Source organism: Temnothorax americanus, unplaced genomic scaffold (genome assembly GCF_048541705.1).
Source record: "Temnothorax americanus isolate GAGA-0224 unplaced genomic scaffold, ASM4854170v1 Scaffold60, whole genome shotgun sequence".
NCBI classification, from domain to species: Eukaryota; Metazoa; Arthropoda; class Insecta; order Hymenoptera; family Formicidae; genus Temnothorax; species Temnothorax americanus.
In genome coordinates this window covers 50,197-71,850 of record NW_027509752.1, presented here as the reverse complement: position 1 = coordinate 71,850, position 21,654 = coordinate 50,197, and the positions used below count along the sequence as shown (strand labels likewise).

Below are 21,654 nucleotides of genomic sequence, written 5' to 3'. Positions count from 1 at the left end.
TTCTTCATGATTTTGTCATATGCTGCACCACGCGTGATGAACATTAGGCAGATGAATAGCATGTCTTTGGTGAAAGATTGATCATTGTCAAAAGTGAAATCCTGATTTTCCCCTTCAATTCTGACAGTGCCAATGACCTCTTCTCTTGCGTCCGGATCTCTTGCAATTTCTGCTCTGGTCCTCTCCCATTTGCTCAAAAGTAGGGCTGTTATCTCAGCTGGATCAAATCCTTCATACTTGACAACTTCTTTCAGGACATTCAAAAATCCCATTTCAGCTCTCATTTTTGCAGGATCCAAAAGATCCAAGACCATAGTAGCTTGTAGGTCGTTTAATGATTTAGCAGAGATGATGGAAGCCAGCTGAGAAGCCAACGCTCCATCCCTTGTCATTGCTGACACTCTCTGTTGAATGTTCTCCATTTTTATTCGGATAGGTCGCTAGGTATCCTAAATTTAATGGGAGTCCTTTTGACAATAACCCTCGTTGGAGATCTTATGTGGGCCCTGATTATCTCCTCTAATTCCAAATCTTCTTTAGACTTGATGGCTAATGGAGTTTCTTCAGAAGCTTTCAGAGAGATGTCTCTGGCTCTTCCAAATAAGGAGTATAGCCTAGTAGTGTGTCACATTGTTTTGAGCCTTTCGACTCACGAGACTCCTAGAGATATCATTGCCACCTTTGACTAGAGAGGATACGGCCTTAGAGGCGTTCAGGCATAATCCCACGGATGGTAGCTTCGCACCACCGGCCGCTCGACCGAGTGCGTGAACCAAATGTCCGAACCTGCGGTTCCTCTCGTACTGAGCAGGATTACTATCGCAATGACTGGTCATCAGTAGGGTAAAACTAACCTGTCTCACGACGGTCTAACTGGCACTGGCTGTACTTCCGAAAACGTCCATGCTCAGATTTAGGTGAAATTTTGTGAATAGGTTTCTTTTAGATAGAAATCATATACCAAAAGGATTTTTTGCGACTCCAAAGTTTAGCAATTTTTTTAACATTTTTAACTTACTGTCTCCGCACATACATTTTCCACGCGAAACAAACCAAAACAGCTCTCAAGTAATGTAAACAACTATAAAATCATACACAAAGTACAAATATATTAGTTTATATACTCTGCTGTATACTCTGTTTTACCGAAAAAAGTGGAGCCCCCCGCAGGGGGGCGGAACCTACTGCCTCCACGCATACACTATCCACGCGAAACGAGGTGCCACATAGATTCGTGGCGCGCTTTACAAGCTCGTTTAAGTAGAGGTGGTATTTCACCTCTACTTCTCACCTCACAGAGGAAGTTTCACCAATGATGTTTATGTTATGACTTTGACGGGTATGACTTTATAGTTGTTTACATTACTTGAGAGCTGTTTTAGTTTGTAATATACTGAGTTAGTTCGCTTACGACAAGAACTGTGTGCAAATGTGTATTCAGGAAAACAAAATTAGAGAATATATATAATGTTTCATAATATATATATATAATTTTATTTGTTTTGTATATAAACTAATATATTTGTATTTTGTGTATAATTTTATGGTTGTTTACATTACTTGAGAGCTGTTTTGGTTTGTTTTGAGTGGAAAATGTATGTGCGAAGGCAGTAAGTTAAAAATGTTAAAAAAGTTGCTAAACTTTGGAGTCGCAAAAAATCCTTTTAGTATATGTGTTTTCTATCTAAAAAAAACCTATTCACAAAGTTTCATCTAAATCTGAGCATGGACGTTTTCGGAAGTTTCGCCGTTTTTTCTCAATTGACAAAGCTTCGCGTCCTTGTTTAGCTTTTACATCAGTCAATTTCATCCATAAGAGACTTGTTGAATTTTCCACGGTATCTTGGAACTAGACGTTTAATTTCTGCTGTATTGTTTGCTTGCTTCTTTTATATCAGCTTTCGCTTCCATCTTTGAAGTTTTAGCTGTTTAATTCAAAACTATATTTTTATTACATTGCCAATGTTATGGTATTTGGTGTTGCTTTCAATATTTTTTATGAATTCGTACATGGCAGTTTTTTGGTTCAAGTTCGTGGAGAGGTAAAAATTATTGCCAAATTGGAGGAGTTTAGTCATCTCTGAAGGAAGTACCTCCGTGTTGGAGGAGTTAATAAAGAATTATTTATCATTAGCATATTTTATTTTAACAATTTTAAAAGAACAGATATGCAGTGCAAAATATTCTTAGATTTAATGTTATCTAGACTATATAATTTTTTATTGTCTCCGAATTGGAGACGAATAAAACCTTAGATTAAAAACTGGTGAAAAAATGTTAAAAAAATTATATTTAAGGAGAGAGGGTAGTAATTTGTGAAGGTAATCAAATACTAGTTTTTAAGTCACACACATTGTGATTGTGGTCCAAAGATACAAATTTAGATTTTAAGTTACGTTTAACTGAATAATTGCTTTAGTACCGTTATCATGGAATAAGTAATAATTTGCGTTTCCGTTATTATTAAAAATTTATTTGATGTTTTTACCCAAACATTCGGGTCGAATACTTAGTCAGTCAGGCTGGCTTGTATACTATTGTAAACTATTTGTCAAATATTGCGAGTATTATACTGGCGCACATATGTCAACGGCTGCGTACACATCATCCATATCTGCGCGTGTCGTGCAGTGGCGTCGCTGTCAACAGGAAAGAGTAAGTCCTTGCTGACCAACGTGATTTTGTCACTCACCCGCAGGAGGTCATCCAACGCGAGCGAGCGCAACCGACGCAGTTTCGAGGTGACCAAGCGTTCCAACTCCTCCATCAGATACATTCAGCTCAGGAGGCCTGGAAGTCCGGCGGTAACAGCGCAGACACTATCAATTATTTTGATCTTGAACCCTCGCCCGGAATGGACGCTGATTTTGCCGAGCGATATAATGGTCGCTTTGAACAGCAACAACAGTATTATCAATGAACGACAGGATGAAAATTATTAGATTCCGCGTTCCTTGCTGTCGCCGACGAAGAAGTAAAACAATAACGGCAGCAGTTGGTGCCGCAAGTTTATGCTACGTCGTCGCTTCAACGATTTATTGAACTTGAACAACGGTGAGACACGTTCCTTCTCGCCGAGCGAATCGATAGCGAAGTCCTTATCCTGGATCGAGGAATCCTCGTTCAGATGTGGGGCAACAAGGCAGCAACACCACGGCGACGACCATCTCGTCGCCATCGGTGCAAATCGACGTGACCGGAAGCCCGCAGACAGCCACCGCCTCTGTCGACGACATACCGTCTTTGGAGAACAGCTTCAGCTAGCCCGAAAAGGAAAATGACGATGAGGAGGAGCAGGCTGATCCGGAGTTTGAGACGGAGAACTCATTCTTACCGTGTAACCCCGCGGCCGCGTCTATCGTTGGCCTGGACTTTTTCCACGGTGCCCTTTCTTGTCTGTGAACGGCGCAGCGGCGCGATGCAGCAGGGGATCACCAGCACCAGCTCGCCCCAGCTATCGTCCGGTGTGAGTTTGCATTCCAGCGTGGACTGCCCGCCGATACTTGCAGCTCTTACGGTGAGGACAGCAGCTCGAGTACAGACTCGTTGAAGCCCAGAGGGTCTGGACGCGACCGGGTGCCGCGAGATATTGTTCGAATCTGGAACGACATAGTGTCGGCTGCTCTTCGGCTAGCAGGTCGTCGAGCCCGTGTCTGGCCGGGCCATGTTTCAAGCTTTTTCGAGGAAGGCGACGTACAAGTGTGCTACCTGAATCAAATCCGGACCTTTGTAAAGAAGATCCTGTGCAGCAAGTTCCTTAGACGCTGAGAGACGCATTATCTCTATTTCAACGACTGTTGCCTGTCTTTTAAGACGCTGACGGGTTTTCTTCAGCAACCTGTTCCGTACAGCAGCATGTCGGAGATCTGTCCGAAAGTACGTTGTCGCCAGGTGGGACCTTGCGTATAAGAACTGTCTCAGCATTGTCCTACCAGACGGTTCGCTTTTTCTGCAAGACGCTTACACGAGGGAGCACTGATACCGCTTGATATGAAAGAAAAATATCTTTCGAGGAAGGCGACGTACAAGTGTGCTACCTGAATCAAATCCGGATCTTTGTAAAGAAGATCCTGTGCAGCAAGTTTCTTAGACGCAGAGAGACGCATTATCTCTATTTCAACGACTGTTTTCTGTCCTCCAAGACGCTGACGGGTTTTCTTCAGCAACCTGTTCCGTACAGCAGCATGTCGGAGATCTATCCAAAAGTACGTTGTCGCCAGGTGGGACCTTGCGTATAAGAACTGTCTCAGCATTGTCTTACCAGACGGTTCGCTTCTTCTGCAAGACGCTTACACGAGGGAGCACTGATACCGCTTGATATGGAAGAAAAATATCTTTCGAGGAAGGCGACATACAAGTGTGCTGCCTGAATCAAACCCAAACCTTCGTAAAGAAAATCCTGTCCAGCAAGTTTCTTAGCTCTTTAGGGGCCTGTGTACATAATTATGTACATAAAAAATATATTTAAAAAACAAAAAACGAAACACAAAAAGCAAAAAAACAAAGAAAACAAAAAACATGAGTTCCGAAACATATAGGTGCTAGGTATTATTTTATACGCGAAAAATATGCAAACGAAGAAATAGATATAAGATATGTTCTAAGCAAAGACCAACTAATCGATATCTTTAGAAAAATATTTTTTTTTATTAAAGGATAAATTTGTCACATTGTGCAATAAAATTGGTATTACAGAAGCACTTAAATAATGCAGATGTTAGAAATGAAGTTCAAGTATTTGTACGCTTCTGTTCGGTGTATCCCATGAGAATAGATAAATGATGTTATCTGTACAACTTTTCTGGTTTTTTTTTTTTTTTTATTGTCATTATGGCGCTAGGCCCGTTTTTATTTTTATTTTTTATTATGGATTTTTGTGGATAATTTAAATAACTGTTGCAAATTAATATGGCAACACAATATACAATTTTATTGCACAGAATAAGGGAGCAAATAGCAAAAGAAAAAACGGAATTATGTTTATTGCGTTTACTTGTTAATAGCGCATCCTAAAGTCTAAGTCTAAAGTAGATAGATAAAATATCGCAATTATCCGCCATTTTGGCTTTACAACTATGCGACCACACAAAAAAACGCGTACATACATATAATGTTTCACACACAGAATCAGGTTAGGAAAATGGCACTTAATGTGTAGCTATGTTACATTATGTAATAAGATAATTGTACATTATGTCGATTATTCGACGCCATTTGACTCTAAATGCTAAAACATTGAGTCTTGTGAATTGCGATTACAGACATCTATATATTATATACTAGACTGCTAATTTCCACAAAATCACTTTCACGTGGATCTGAAAAGTATGTACATAACTCATGCGTTATGTAAAAGATACGAATGTTACCTAATTGGTTGAATTTCAAGCAATATTACATATCTACTATTTTCTCTTTTATTTACGCCACGGATGCGCAGATGCTTATTCGTCATATATATGTGATACATATTTTTTGGAATCCATTTTTTTGATACGGTATAGAAAGGAATAGCACTTTAGTATACACACATACGTGACACATACATACATGAATCTAATGGATAGAACAGAGGAGGTATTTTTCGGACTTGCTTTACTAGTCAGGTATGGAACCATAGATCTTATAGATATGCAGGTTAATTGTTACAAAAATATAATTACCGTAATCAGCTGATTCACGTAGAATTTCCTTATCTGCTTTCGTGTTTGCTCAGTTATATATAATAATATTTTTTGTTTTTTGTATGTTTTTATCGCGGTTTCTTGCGTTTTTTCCCAATTACTTAAATATTCAAAAATTGGGCCTGCGATATTTAGTGAGTAAAAGCATGTAGCGAAATTTAAGGCAATATTGACCATGGATTGGCAATACATAGCACATCTTGTCACGTACATCTCTCTCTAAAGTGTCCGGAAGCACCGAAAGAGGAAAAGAGAGAGAAATATACTTTTCTCTCTAACGTGTCCGAAAGTAGAAAGAAAAAAAAGAGAAGATGGTTCTTTCTCTAACTTCCTCCGTACGTTATAATAAACTGTAGGCAGTTACCAGTCCATATCTATAAGGTCCGTGTATTGGACGAATCGTTGTCCATGGATGTATAATATAGATGTTTGTGATTGCAGTACTTTGTCTATCTAGTTACATTAGCGTGTGTTATCCTAGAGCGCCTAATCCAGTAGAGCGCGCGTAATATGAACACACATCTACCCCTTAAGAAAAAAGTTATTTCGCTGCATACATTGATACGTAATCAGGTCGTTTTATAACGACCTGACTACTTATCAATGAACGCTCTAAAATGTTCGTACTCTAACAGAGCGTCGTGGTGTATGTTGCGCTTGATCAAAAAGATGATTAGGTTCTGTCTGTAGAGAAACGCGGATATTAATTTGTGTTTTGATTCGAGATTGTTCGGCATGTCTCTTGAAAAACATCGTCTTGTTCATATTTCGTTCATGCGATTTAAAACTCTAGTAATAATCATTAGTTTGAGACTCTACAGGAGTGTTTACTTTCTATGGAACGTATTTGATTTACATGTCTTATCCAGGAACAGCCATCATCGAACGACATCTTATAATGCAACTTTCTCAATCGATCTGTAATTTTATCGAATTTCCATTTTTCATCTTTCGAATAATTTTTACACGCTACTCTCTCTCCGCACGAGAAATTTATACTTAATGTGTTTGTATTACTAAAAGTTTGGATTTTTTATGCTAGTTTTTGTCGGAACACAAAGGGAATTAACTCAGTCAGAAGTTATTAAATTTAACACTTTTCGTTGTTTGAAAGCGAGAAAAATGTAGTCAATCAACCGAAAGCTTCTGACAGTCTTATTTTATTTAGTAGGTAACATTACATCTAATCTAGTGCATAGTTTTCTGTTGAGAACATATCCGCAGGAGACAGTTGTTTTTGCATATGGCATTGTTCTATACTGTAATAATAACTTATTTAATGCTAAAATCCTTTTAGAGTCTTGATAATAAAAAATTAATATAATGATTTGGCTATGAGAGTAACAACGCGTAATGGTGCGTAATTTATGAGAACTATTTATTTTTAAATTACAATAATTTCTGTACGTTATTTAATGCTAAATCGACATTTAAAGAATCACAGTTTATACGACGTAAAACTTGTTTGTATAAAACGTTCAGCCTGACCATTTGTTGCTATATTATACGAAGCCATATACTTTTTGTTTAACATTTACTCGTAGGAATTGTTGAAATTTATGTGAAGCAAATGTTTCACCATTATCCGTAAATACAGTTTGTGTGGTAGCTCAAAACTATTCCGAATTTTTTTTTATTTGTTTTTGATCATTCCCGACAGAGTAGGTGGAGGAGGGATATCACGGAATCACGCGTTCCATGTAACATTATTTAATATTTGAAAGCAACATTAAAGTCATAACTTTTAAACGCTGAACATTTGAACACTAATGAAATTGTAGTTTATATGTAAAATAATACATATTTCAAATATTATATTTCGAAATACCCAAGAAAAAAATGGGTATAATATGGTCAGATTTAAAATATATTGTTAAATATGAAAGGATCTAAATTAGATATGAAAAGATCTAATTTTATATGATTATATGTAATCAGATCCGAAATTTGGCGTGATATGATCATATTTTTATGTAATCATAGTCGACTGCTTGATCTTATTATATGTATATGACAACAGATCTGTTGTTGAAGCAAAATTGGGTCACGCATGTCAGATACGGGAAATGAAATATACAAAATCCTGATGTCAGCCACGGGAACGAAGTACGTTAGAGTTGGTTCTTATTTTCTCTAATAATTTCTTTGTTAAGAGGGTAGCTACGCAATCGAGACATTACCCAAGGGACTAGGTATTTTCTATCAGCCAATTTTCATGCTTTTTCATACGATAAGTTATTAATTATTATTGCATTGTTACCAATACATTTTACATATATCTTTAAATGAATCTGATCTTTGTCTAGTATGATTGGAAAAAGTTGTATGGACATTTTGATCTTAGAAATGGAAAATAATGGAAATCTTTTTTCTCTCTCTTTTCAAGTTTACTTTCTTTTTCCTCTTTCCCTTCTTTAGAAATTAATAATGGTTTATGGATTGTTGATAATTCAACAGTATTCTTCAACATTTTGTCTTCGTAGAAAAGCAGTGTAGTCTAGTGGCAAAGGTGATTCATAAACTGCGAAGACTCCGGTTTGAGTCTATCTGACTACAGTTGAAATATTTTGTCTTTCAGAAAAAATACATTAACTTGCTAGTTTTCTTCCAGAGGTACACCACATAAATCTTTTTTTATGCCAATAGATTCTTCTTCATCGGTTTTACTTTTTTCTACAATGTTTATGGGCAAATATAAAAATGTTGAAACTTTTTTATATAATACTTTTTTCTCAGAAGTGTCTTTTTTTAAGAATATTATCCCAATGCATCTAATTTAATCTGAAGAACTTTTGATATAGGATATTAAAGATTAATTTAAAAATATTTGGGTTTGGAGGTAATTCCCAAGGTGGAGGTGATAGATATAGTTCATTATTTCTTATCAAGAAAATCAACTTAGAATAATAAATATGGGTTGAGTTATCAAATTTATAAAATTTTGCTTTGTTCCAAATTGATTTCCTTGATATTAATTCTGATATTTGTTCATCACGTGTGTGTGTCCTGCTTTAACCCAGAAAACATTTTGATATTCATTGAATATACATTGCATATACATCAGTGGATATCACATATCCTATAGACATACAATGACACACAAATGACATACATTGGATGTCATAGGTATGTACAAATGCAACGCGCTGTATGTACACTGTATGTCCATGTAACATACATGTGTATATTTGCTGCATATTCTATGTATATGTATGTGTACATACAGAGAAGTACATATATAGCAGATACCTTCCTTCATATACAATGAATATTTAGTGGACATCTCATGTATGTGTATTCCATATACGTCTGTGAATATGACTTATTATATGTATATACAGTGATGTATAAACAATATTTATTGGACATCTCATGTATATGTATTCCATATACGTCTGTGAATATGACTTATTCTATGTATATACGGTGATGTACATTGGATATCCTATTTATATATAAATTTAATGTTCTGTTTATACATTGTATATCCATACAATATATATGCGTATAGATGAGGTACATTCCATGTACATTCGTGGAAAGTATATGACAGATAATTTACATATACACCAAATATTTTTTCATATCCAATGTATGTAAATTGCATCTATATACATCTATGGATGATATTCTATGTATATAAATGATATTCTATGTATATACAGTGATCTACAAATGAGGCACATTGTATGGATATATATACGTGCATTATATATGTACATATTAAAGACATCCAATGTAAATCGTTTGTAGATCACTATACATGCATAGAATATGCCATACACGAATATACACTGTACATAAATTTAATTACTAATATATCTTGTATTGTATTTACAGATATAGGTACTTGCAATAAAAACAATATACGTATTTACGAATATATATATATATATATATATATTTATATATTTTTAATATACATTACATCCATATAACATATTATATTATAATATATTATAATATATTAAAATCAAACTTTGAAATATTTTAAACAAAAAATTAAACATTATTTCTTTGGTCACAGTAGTCCATAAATAAGAAACTTAAAATATAAGTACGTTAAATTACAATTTATTAAGGAGCTTGTTTTAAAAAGTACTTTATCTATTTGAAAAAATAAACGGATCAAAATGTTTGTATAATATTAATACTGTTAATAATTAATACATAAAATATCTTGTAAAAAAATTGAAACAATTTTGTGTTTAAGACAAAATTGTTTCAATTTTTTCTACTGTACGTTACATCTACTGATCCCTCATTACAGCTATATTGAATTATGATGTCAGAAGCAAGAAATAACATGAGGTTTTTTTTATAAAATATATATATATATCGAAATAAGATTTTGAATGTAATTATTGTGTTTGATAACATGAATTAGTAAAATCCGTCAAACTCCCTATTTGTTAATAAATATGCGTATAACTTATTTGCATATGTCCTACATTTTCAGTAAACGTGGACATGATTGAGCAAGATTATTTACAGCTACTTGCAGATTTACGAAGTACAAAAAAGTATTTGACGGATTTCATTAATTCATATTATTGCTCAAATAATCTTATTTATTTCAATATAATTTGCAAGAAGAGCTTCATATAATTTCTTGCCTCTGACGTCATATTTTATAATATGGTTTAATTAAGCCTTAACTAATATTTTATAAATAAAGCAAGAGCTACAAAAATTTTATGTGTATTAGAGTATTAATATTAGATTTAGCATTTTTTATAAACTTTAATTTGGAGTACCTATGTAAAACAAAAAATTTTGCATTACCAAGTAAAAAAACAAAAATTATATGTATGGATATGTATGGAAACAGTAATTGTATAAAAATCAAAATTAATATTTATATAATATAGAAAAAGTAACGCGTTTTCAGAAACAAAAAATACGGTAACTTTAGCATATTCTATTTATAATCTATATCCCAAATAGCAACATATATTATTTTGATGTCAAATGATCTTATTCAAACGTCAAATGAGGTCATTTTAACATCAAATTACGTGATTCCCTACCTGGGAATACTACTAATATTTTATTATATATGAAATCAATGTAATATTATATATATTATATAATATCAATATAATATTCAAGCAATCTGTTCCAAAACTTGCCTAATCTATTTTGACATTAAATTTTATGAGTGAAAAAGAATTAGTACATCTCTTTATTAATAAACTTTGGTAATTTTCTACAAAAGTGCAAACGAAAATATAATCATAGACATGATTATATAAGATTTTTTTGTGAAGCGCAATCTGAACAAAAGGCATGTTTAATTAATTTTTATATAGAAAAATGTATGAGGCAAGTTTTTGAACGGAATACTTTCATTATAAGTACCCATAAAAGCTTACACTATATAAAAACGCTTAAAATTAAAAACTACAAATTAAACTGAAAAATATAGTTTTGTTTTCTTTATAATATTCTTTATATTTATAAAGAATCATTAACACTATTTAAATTGTCTTTAATGGAAATGGTGAACAAACGTCATTTTGATTTAAAACATTTTTAAGAGTTGCAAATATAATTTCATTTAATTACAAATTAAAATGTAATTTTTAATTGTATGAAATTAATTTAACAATTACAGTTTCAAAATTTTTTAAATAATTTCAAATTCTGCTTATAAGTGTAATAGTGGGAAAGAAACGTATCGACCTTTAAATGGTAGAACTATTAATTTCCTATTAATGTCATCAATGGACCACATTTCAAGTAAATTATTATGTTTTTCTATATACTGTATGTTAAACAAAGATGAATTACATGGTTTAGAGTAAAAATCATTTTGCAATCTGTAGCTATAACCTAACAGAACTATTGAATTTTTATGGCTAACAAAATTTTTTATTTCAATTATTGTTTTATTTTTTAATTCTACAAATCGGTCAGCAATTCTATTAATATTTAAACAATATTCGGCAGTTTTAAGTTTTTTGTACTGAGGAGGATTACAAGTATTTATTAAAGGGCCATCAGAATGTTCCATTAACAATTCTGTAGACAAATTATCATCAGTATTCTTATTGTTAGTAGGTCTTAAAATATTATTCTCTTCAACGATTCGACGAACAACTTGTTGTAAGGGTTGGGAAGATTTACGAACCATTTTTTTTAATTTTTGCATAAAATTTTCAAATGGAAATGCACTAAAATTGTCTAGCGAACCAAATAATTTTACACAATCAGTTAAGTGCAAAAAATTATGTATATTATGAGAAATGAAATCTGGACCGTAAATTTTAATAGAATTAGTAATAAAATGCTTCATGAGCTCGTGAGCGTAAGAAATAAAATGTTCATACTTTGAATAATAATTACTGATTAAGATAGTGCTTGCTAAGCTAAGGGTAATAAAATTATTGTAAACTTTAGGAGACAGTACTTGTTTTAAGACTATTGGACCTGTATATAATAAAAAGAGTCTAAATTCAGTAGCCTTATATCGCTTGCATTCTACTATAGATCGAGTCTTTCGTGAAAATTCACAAGGAATATATTTTCTTAGTTTAAGAAGCAAATTAGTAATATCATTAACATCCTTTGCACGTAATTTGTGAGGAGGTCTACCGAATATCCACCCATAGCGTCTATTGCATAGCAATCTCTTAGTTCCGCCTAACAAAAGATTGTGCATATAGTCCAAGGGCACGTTATCAATAAAATTAAAGTTTGGAATGTTAATGAAAAGAGTTTCACCAACGTGATGTTCTAGATGAAGTTTATTTCTAAAAGAATCATTAGTTCTTTTTACAAGATTTTCCGTTTCAACGAAACAAATAACATTGTTAATCATTTCTCCTTCTTGATTGCACTTTGTGCAGGAAAAGTAGCCTGAATGACTTTTAAGTGATAGTACAAATGATTTTGCAGGTGTATCACAGATTAACATTTCAATTTTAAATTTGCATATAACGGTCTTGATTAATATACCATTTGTTGTTAACTTTGCACATTCATTAACAAAATCAAGTAAAAAATCATTGGAATTTGGTTTATCATGTCCATGATAAAGAGCTACTAAGAAAACTTTATTTTTAAGGGCTTCGATTGATTTGACGGAACACAAAATGGGCCAAAATGAGCTTGCAGAACTTTTACTCAAAGGTAGCCCATCAATATTAACTGCAAGAAAAAACTCTGTGCTGGACGTTACATTTATATTAAGAGCAATGCATAAAGAATTTAATGTTTCAGCTATCCCGAAATAGTGAAATAAACCCGATCCCATTTTTGTACCGTATGCTTTGTTAGGCGTTTTTAAAAGAGTTCGAGGGTCTGCTGGTATATTATTGGTGCAATAAGAAGGATCTTCGCGCAAAATAGTAAGCAACTCTCTCAGTGCAGATAAACTAATGTTGTTTTCTACAGCCCATTTAGCAAGTTTGGAAGATAACTGCTCACTATTTTCAACATGATCTGAACATAAACTTGTTTTCCTAATTATGCTATCAGAACTATGGGTGGGTTGTTCGTCGAACGTCAAATTATCAATGTCTACATAACTCGAACCAATGTTCTCGGTATCAGAATTATGAGTAACTTTATTATTTGAATAGCTGTAACGATTGGTTTTATCATTTTTATTTTCAACCGTTGAATTTGGAACATGAAATTGATAAGTACTATTAATAATTGCTACAGATTGCTTTACTTTTTCTCTAATATATCTACACCGTTTTTCTCTGAAACTTTTTTTTTCATTCATTTTAATTCAAAATATTGAACATATATATACTATAAAATACTATAAGCTTTAATAACCACAATTACTATAAATGATAACTAATTCCCTGCATTCGTTTAATACTAAATTTATTATCCAAACTAAAAACAGCTATATTTTTCAGTTCAATGTCTCATAATAGATTTAATATTAATTACTAAAAATTAAAAATATGTTTATAAATTTTATATGTAATAACAATACATATAAAAGCAGTAATGCTTAGTCAAGACTAAACTATCAGTCTGTTCAAAAGAGAATAAAATTTACGTACGTTGAAAGCACATATTTTATGAATGTAAATGGCTACGTATCTTCGTCGTCCTGAGCATTTGCAGGTGGGTTAGGTTGAACTTGGTTAATCTTTTTTTGTGCATTAAAGTATCGATCCTTACTTCTGACGAGCCAAGCTTTTATGTGATTTATTGCTTCGAGTTCAGTGGCGTTTTGAATTTTTGGATTTTTACGAACGACATCTGAAAATCATTAAAAAATTAATAAAATGTATATTTTTATAAAACAAGAATGTTTAATTTATAAGATTATTTATTATTTTTATCTATTAACTTATTACGTTTACCTAAAATGACAGCTGCAATGTTTAAATTTTTGAATGCTTTCTTCTTTTTCGCACCTTCCCAAGAGTATAGCATTCCGACTTCGTTTAATAGAATTCTATACATTATTCTTTTAATCAACTCCTTTACGTTGGATCCTCCTATACGACTCAGCTCTTCAGTCTAAAACAGTGTGCTCAGAATTAGATTTTTGGACCGATATCTGAAACGATCTCTCCGATCCCTCCACGTTTAAAGCTCGACGGCCGAACCACCGAACTCGCGTATAATCAATGCCGTATATACATAAACTAATTCTAAATATTCCTATATTTCTGTTGTAGCAGCGAGTAAAGCCGGAAGTTGCAAGTTGATTTCCCCTAATGCTTTCTCATTCTATCATATGATCAATATAATAGAGTAAGAAAGCACTAAAAGAAAATCAACTATCTCATTCGCAAATTCCGGCTTTATTCTGTAGACGTAATGTTTGTTTTATGTCATTAACGTGTCTACATGAAATATGCTGGGATTTCTACCAAATCGTCTTAATAATATTATTAAAAATATATTATTACAATATACACACATATATATATATATATATGTAATGTATATAATATAGTTTACATATGCAAGGTATTTTAAAAATGGAATGATTAATTAATCGGAAATTGATTGAGAATCTAAAAACAAAAAAAATTGATGAACATAGCTCCGGAAATGTGTTGATTTTGAGATAACGCCATTTTTATGTTGAAATTTCAAATTACTTTGCTTTAAAACTTTTTGTCAAAATTAAAAGAGATAATTTTTAAAATTTATAACATAACTAAAAACTTGTAAAAATTATCAAAATTTGTGAAAGCCACTTTTTCTCTTTCAATTTTGACAAAAAGTTCTCAAGTAGAGTAATTTGAAATTTTAACATAAAAATGGTTATCTCTTAATCTCAAAATCAATAGCCGGAGCTATGTTCATATGAATTTTTTTCTTGATTTTAAATTCTCAATCAATTCCCGAACCAATTCATCACTTCACTTTTAAAATATCTTATTGTATATCTATTATATACATTATCATTATATTTTAAAATATCTTGTAATCTATTATATACATTATCATTAGAATTCTGACAAAAAATTATAAAGTAAAGCAATTTGAAATTTCAACATAAAAATATTTTAAAGTTATTAAAAATTAACGTTTACTTTTGAAATATATCTTATATAATACATATTAATAATATAAATTTTATTAATATTTAAATATTTAAAATATAAAAATTTTAATGATGATTTACTTTAATTGGTCTAGCGAGCACTAGTCTAAAAATTTTTTTAAATAAAGGCTATTATATATAGAGAGAAATCAACATAAAATTTAATACATATTAAGTCGTTATTATAAAATAAAATTCATATAAAAATTGAGATAAAAAGTCTATTCGTACCAATGCTACTTTATTATCCATTGATGCGTTAATCCATTCTTCTACCTTAATTAATGATTCTTCGGTCATTGGAAACAAATGTACGATTTTCGAAACTTCTGATTTATCAATATTTACGAGAGCTTCGGTGTTTACTTTTGTAGTATTAATGATAATGTCGATGCTATCCAACATGTTATTAACTTTTAGGTGTAATAAGCTTATTTCTTTCAGTAGTTCCTTCTGAAATTCTGAAATTTAAGAATTAACAATAATTTACTAACATTTCACACAAATATATGTGTAAATAGAAATATTCATAAAATATAAAAGAATAACATTATAATACAAACATAATTTACTCACTTGCATTTAATGACTGATATTTTGAAAAAACATCCTCGCTTACGACAACCGAATTTGCAGTTGATGCAGAATTTGTCTGTGTAATATCTGTAAAAAATAAAAAATAATATGGTATATTACAATTTATTTATTAGTTTGTAATAATAATTAACAATTTGTTGCCACCACATATAGTCATCAACAATATTTCAAAAGAAACCATATATGTATATTATATGCAACAGTTCAATTGTGAGTTTTACTCATAGATAATAATATTCACCATTCACTGTTTTTTCTGAGTTTAGAAAAGATGTAACGGGGTAAATATTTCCATCATTCGAGTCATCATCTAAGGATGTTTCATCAGTATCTGAGAATCGTTTATTTCGATTTTTATTATCTCTTTGCTTTTTTCGTATGTGTTCTCTTCTAATATCTTCATTATTCGAAGATAGCTCATTAGTAGTTTTCGCTTTATTAGCTTTTTTCTTGGCGAGTTTTAAATTATCTAACGACAAAAAACATTTTTAAAAAGTTATTATGTATGTAATGAAGTATGCATAAAAAAATCATTATTAAAATGTAATAATAAGTGTTTAGCTATATTGAAAATATATAATTAATTAATTTAGGATTTGCAGTCTGCACATCAGAAAATATATATTAAAAAGATTAATAAAAAGAAAAAATATAAATAGTCAGAAAAAAGCTGCAAAATATTAAGATAAAGTTAATAAAAGGAAAAATAAGTCAAAAGTGTTTAAAACTAGATAAGGACTTGTTGTGTATTTTCATATTCTTATATAATTAATTAAGCTTACCATATTGCCCCAAGATTGCAGCAGGATATGTTTTCCATAATGAACGATCCGGAGTCTGTTGATGTTTTATCTTTTCTTCAATAGCAGTACTATTACAAGACTCTGGTGGCCAATAACAGGTCGAAGTTCTTTCGCAATACCAGTTTTTTGGTACAGCTTCAACAGTATTTTCCAAATCAAATTTAACTACAAGCCAGGGCATCTTAAACTATTTAGTAAAATTTTTTACATTAATACAAAACAATGTTACAGTATCTTTTGTTTTTTATTACATTAACCCTCATTCTTTCTCCTCTTAAAATTAATTAAAAAATAATTAACAAATTATTTAGAGTATTGTACAGAAAATATATATTTAAATTAAAGAAAAATATATACTTTATTTAAATTAACAAGAAAAATATTTATAAATTAAATTATAAAAACAATTATTATAAAAAAGAAATTGTAGATTATAATTAGCTTTAATAAAAGTTTCTAAACTCATTCAATTAAAAAAAAATTTACTATATTCAATAAATTTTCATTTTCTAAAATATCCAATAAATTAATTAGCAATCTATTAAATGTAGCCAATTAATATATACGTAATCAATTAATAATCAATATATACATATAATATATTGTATATAAATTAATAATTCAATAATTTTAATAAAAATTTAAATAAAATTAATTTTTTTTATACATTAAACTTTTCATCATACTTTCATAAAATATTTGATTATATAAAGAAATATTTTTTGCTAAGATTATTTCGACTAGCTCCAATTTCTAACTACCTCTAAGAATCGAGAAGTCAATAAATCGAAATCACGGACGCGACAGTTTTCCCAATCACATTCATATTTTACGGTAACGTAACATGCGCAACAAAAGGACAAACGTGAAATTTTCTGCCAATGCGACACGAACTAATAAACCGCATCTACATAGGCTGCGTTCAATAATTCACTACCAGAGTAAAAAGTCTATAGTTCATCTTATGTATAAACGCAGACGCGACACATACACACTTAATACGACATAATTTTACATGAGATGAGTACACACACAGGCAAAAATGTACAACACAAGCAAAAGACGATAGACGACGACTCGCCTGTGTTTCACGTGGTCCCGTATCTCCGAGAGGCCGAGCACAATCACTTATTTTATACTAGCCGAATCTATACAAACCAATCTTGGTCGCTTATTTCGCTTGAGACCGGTCACTCGAAATAATTTTTAACAGCAATAACATCACCGAAAATTATCAAATTCACTAATGGCAGCCACGTTGCCGGCATGACTCGAAAACACGAAAATGTAGTAAACAAAGTCCTAGAGCGATTAAAGAGTTTGTTTCACAGAAAAGCAAGTTATCTTACCAGCTTACGATCTCTTCTTTTTTGAAGATTCGGCGTACTTTATTTTTTGAGGGACACTGCACACGTTTTTTGGCTCGTACACGAGGAGATTCGTCTCAGGTCACAGCACACGGAGAGAGCGAGGATGGTAGATCCTGCTCGATACGTGATTGATAGTAGTGACATCCTACTACATGTGCGACAATTGAGGCATGATGCGCAAGCCAATGACCGATAAGCATATGGCCGTCGCGGTTTAAGCCCCGGACACACACTTTTTCGTAACAGTAACAGTAAAGTTTCGACCAATCGCGTTGCTCGATTCAGGAACGTACGGCCATACGTTCCCGATTCAAGCAACGCGATTAGTCGAAACTTTACTGTTACTGTTACGAAAAAGTGTGTGTGGCCAGCTTTAGTGCGCACAAGCAAATACCATGCTGAGACAAAAGTGTGGCTTTATCTAATAGCGTTTTCGATTGAAGCGGATTTGATCGACCCGAGATCGATTAATGACGTCACGTGTTCTGTCTCGGGTTATTAGGGATTCATCGAAATATCAAACTTAATTTATTATATTATATAATGTTATTCAATTTCTCAAGTTTTTACCTTTTGTGGTTGTGGTTAAACGGGACGCCACTATTTATTATAACCAGAACCTGAACCAGATTCAAACAATTTCAGGTTGAACATATGTTCACATGGAAACGAGTTTAATCGACCTCGGGTCGATCAAATCCGCTTCAATCAAAAACGCTATAATTAGCGCATTAATCGCCATTGATTTACTCGCTGAGCTGATTTTGTTTTTTTGTCGCAAATATGCTGATCCGTAATATTTTGATCATTGTAATATTTTGGCTGCTGTCGAGCGCTTTTCATATTTCGGCAGATGATATTAGACGACCCCCAAGAGTTCATAATACCGTTATGGCTCTGTACGCATCAAAGATCAGTGCGCTTAATTTTGATTTGTCCGATACCGGGCAACATCGCCGACAACGATCGACCTCGTTGTCGAACTCTTAACGACTAGTAAATTTTCAAAAATTTTGCAATTTTTATTTTACTAAAAAAATTTTTTTAAATACAGCGTAAAAAATAAAATTCTAAACAAATTTAATTTTAATATAAATATATATATTTTTTAAATATTATAAAATATAAATTGTAAAGAGTATAAATATAATATTAAAATATATTATAAATAAAAAGTATATATTATTTCAAAAAATATGTATTTTTTATCATTAGTTATTCTTTACAATTTTTATTAAATAATTCAGTAGCCGTTACGCCACCAATAAAAATTACATGTAGAGATAATAAACCTCTCTATAGCTTTATCAGATAAGAAAATAATTATATTGTTATTTTAATAATGGAATAGATTGATTCTACCTTATTCCTTTAAAAAAACACTAATAACAACTGTATTTTCATGCATATATTTACTTGTTGCATGAACATGGATGGAATAATGTATATATTATGTATATTCTATCATCTCGAATGAATATACATATCACATATATCTATACGATATTCTATGAATATTCATAAATATATATACATCCATGTATGTTGCATGTATGTGCATTCGATGTACATACATGGAATGTACAAGACGTACATGCTGTGTATATTTCAGCTATCATCTTAAATAAATATACATATCACACATATGTATACGATATTCTATGAATATTCATAAATATATATACATCCATGTATGTTGCATGTATGTGCATTCGATGTACATACATGGAATGTACAAGACGTACATGCTGTGTATATTTCAGCTATCATCTTAAATAAATATACATATCACACATATGTATACGATATTCTATGAATATTCATAAATATATATACATCCATGTATGTTGCATGTATGTGCATTCGATGTACATACATGGAATGTACAAGACGTACATGCTGTGTATATTTCAGCTATCATCTTAAATAAATATACATATCACACATATGTATACGATATTCTATGAATATTCATAAATATATATACATCCATGTATGTTGCATGTATGTGCATTCGATGTACATACATGGAATGTACAAGACGTATATGCTGTGTATATTTCAGCTATTATCTTAAATGAATATACATATCACATATATCCATACAATATTCTATGTATGTCCTATAAATGTATATTCATTCCTGTATATTCTATGTATGTACATGACAAATACATGATATTATTTTCACATTACAGACACTCTATGTATATACATAGAATATCCAATGTTTACTGGGAAGCAGATATTTTGTATTTGACTGTTTAAAGCGCGTCACTAATTTATATAGGTTAGTGCTTTACTTTATTCAAATAATTTTATAACACCATGTTAAATAATTTTTGCGAATTCTGACAGCTACGATATAACAGGAAAACTTCTATTTCGCTGCGTGTGTGGCTACGGAGCATGTTCAGTGTTGCTACATCTTGGCGGCATGACAGGAATCATAACCTGATTCCTGTCAACTTTAACGTTTAATATCTTGAATTTATTATTGTACCGCATTTATTACATTTTGCCTTATAATTGGATAAGTCCGTGTAATGGTTCCGTAGCTTGTTAAGTAGTGTGCGATTTTTTCGGGAGACATCCCATGTTTACTTAAGTGCATCCTGAATGCTTTTATTGTGTTGTTTTTAGAAGGCACTTGAACTTCTTCTTCGCATTGTTTGCATTTTTATGCGTCTCCATTTTTATCAAAGTACTCACACAATTATGCATGTTTTTCTTCATTAAAGTAATGAGCGTTCTTTATAAGATGTTTTTTGAGGGGAACTTGTATTTCTCTTCCGCATGTTTTACATTTTAATTTGTTATCTCCAAGTTTTTCAAAAAATGTCCTGAGTACACTGCGTTTCTTTGAGGCCATTATTCTATATTACACAATTTTTTTCTTTATTACGCATTTAAATTATTAAATTCAAAAATAATCTTTTGCCAGTGATAAATTAATATAAAACTTTTTATTAGTCGGCCTGACTGGCAATAATTTAATAATTATAACTACGTTTCGACCTCTATTTTTAGTGATTCGGTATGAGACGAGACTGTCAAGCATCTCGCTCAATTTTCTTTGGATTTTTTATTTAGTTGAAGATCTTGTCTCGATCGTTTAACATGAAGTTTTATATTTGTCTCGAAATCAAGAAAACAAAAAAACAAGCGAGACAAAACGAGAATCTTGAAATATATGCTTATATATATTCAGCGGTGATTTCGCTCGCTTTCACGAATCCTTTGTATAATAAAAAAAAATGTAAACGAGGTGACCCTTGTTCGACAATAAATCTCGCGTGATTTCACGTAGCTCGACGTGATTGGCTCGTGTAAATTAATTGTCCTGACGGAAACACTGAAGCGCGGAAGCGAGGCGATTTCGGAGCCCAAAAAGATTTTGTCAAGCGAATCCGTCGGATACGCGAAAACTTCTCAATCCCGCTGTTCGCAGTCATCTTAGCACCGCGATTTTTTAGCGCACTTTTCGGAACGCGGTCCGGCGAATTCCGTCTCGCGCGAGCTTATATCGAGATAAGAACCTTTATTAAACATTAAACATTTATTTATTAAAAGAATATATTTATATCGACGAACAAACATTTACTTTTTGGTATTTATTTATTAAACATTTTCGAGTTTTGCGCGATTATTTTTGAAGATAAGCTGCA

The 21,654-nt window shown here is 31.7% G+C and overlaps 2 protein-coding genes and 1 pseudogene across 2 annotated transcripts; 1 reads left to right on the top strand and 2 right to left on the bottom strand.

Annotated features, from left to right (window-relative positions):
• The first annotated feature begins 1,326 nt into the window (after positions 1-1,326).
• On the top strand, positions 1,327-4,419 carry LOC143905366 (uncharacterized; annotated as a pseudogene).
• Positions 4,420-9,591: 5,172 nt separating this feature from the next.
• Positions 9,592-13,419, bottom strand: LOC143905388 (uncharacterized). The gene has a single exon (XM_077420801.1). It carries the CDS (start codon positions 13,417-13,419, stop codon positions 11,335-11,337), a length of 2,085 nt encoding a protein of 694 aa, XP_077276927.1. The 3' UTR covers positions 9,592-11,334.
• A 291-nt stretch (positions 13,420-13,710) lies between these two features.
• On the bottom strand, positions 13,711-18,250 carry LOC143905389 (uncharacterized). Its single transcript, XM_077420802.1, has 7 exons — positions 17,966-18,250; positions 16,596-16,803; positions 16,055-16,282; positions 15,793-15,879; positions 15,448-15,677; positions 14,018-14,177; positions 13,711-13,913 (listed from the first exon to the last, which is right to left on the bottom strand). Exons 2-7 carry the CDS (start codon positions 16,795-16,797, stop codon positions 13,744-13,746), a joined length of 1,077 nt encoding a protein of 358 aa, XP_077276928.1. The 5' UTR covers positions 16,798-16,803; positions 17,966-18,250; the 3' UTR covers positions 13,711-13,743.
• Between the last annotated feature and the right edge of the window lie 3,404 nt (positions 18,251-21,654).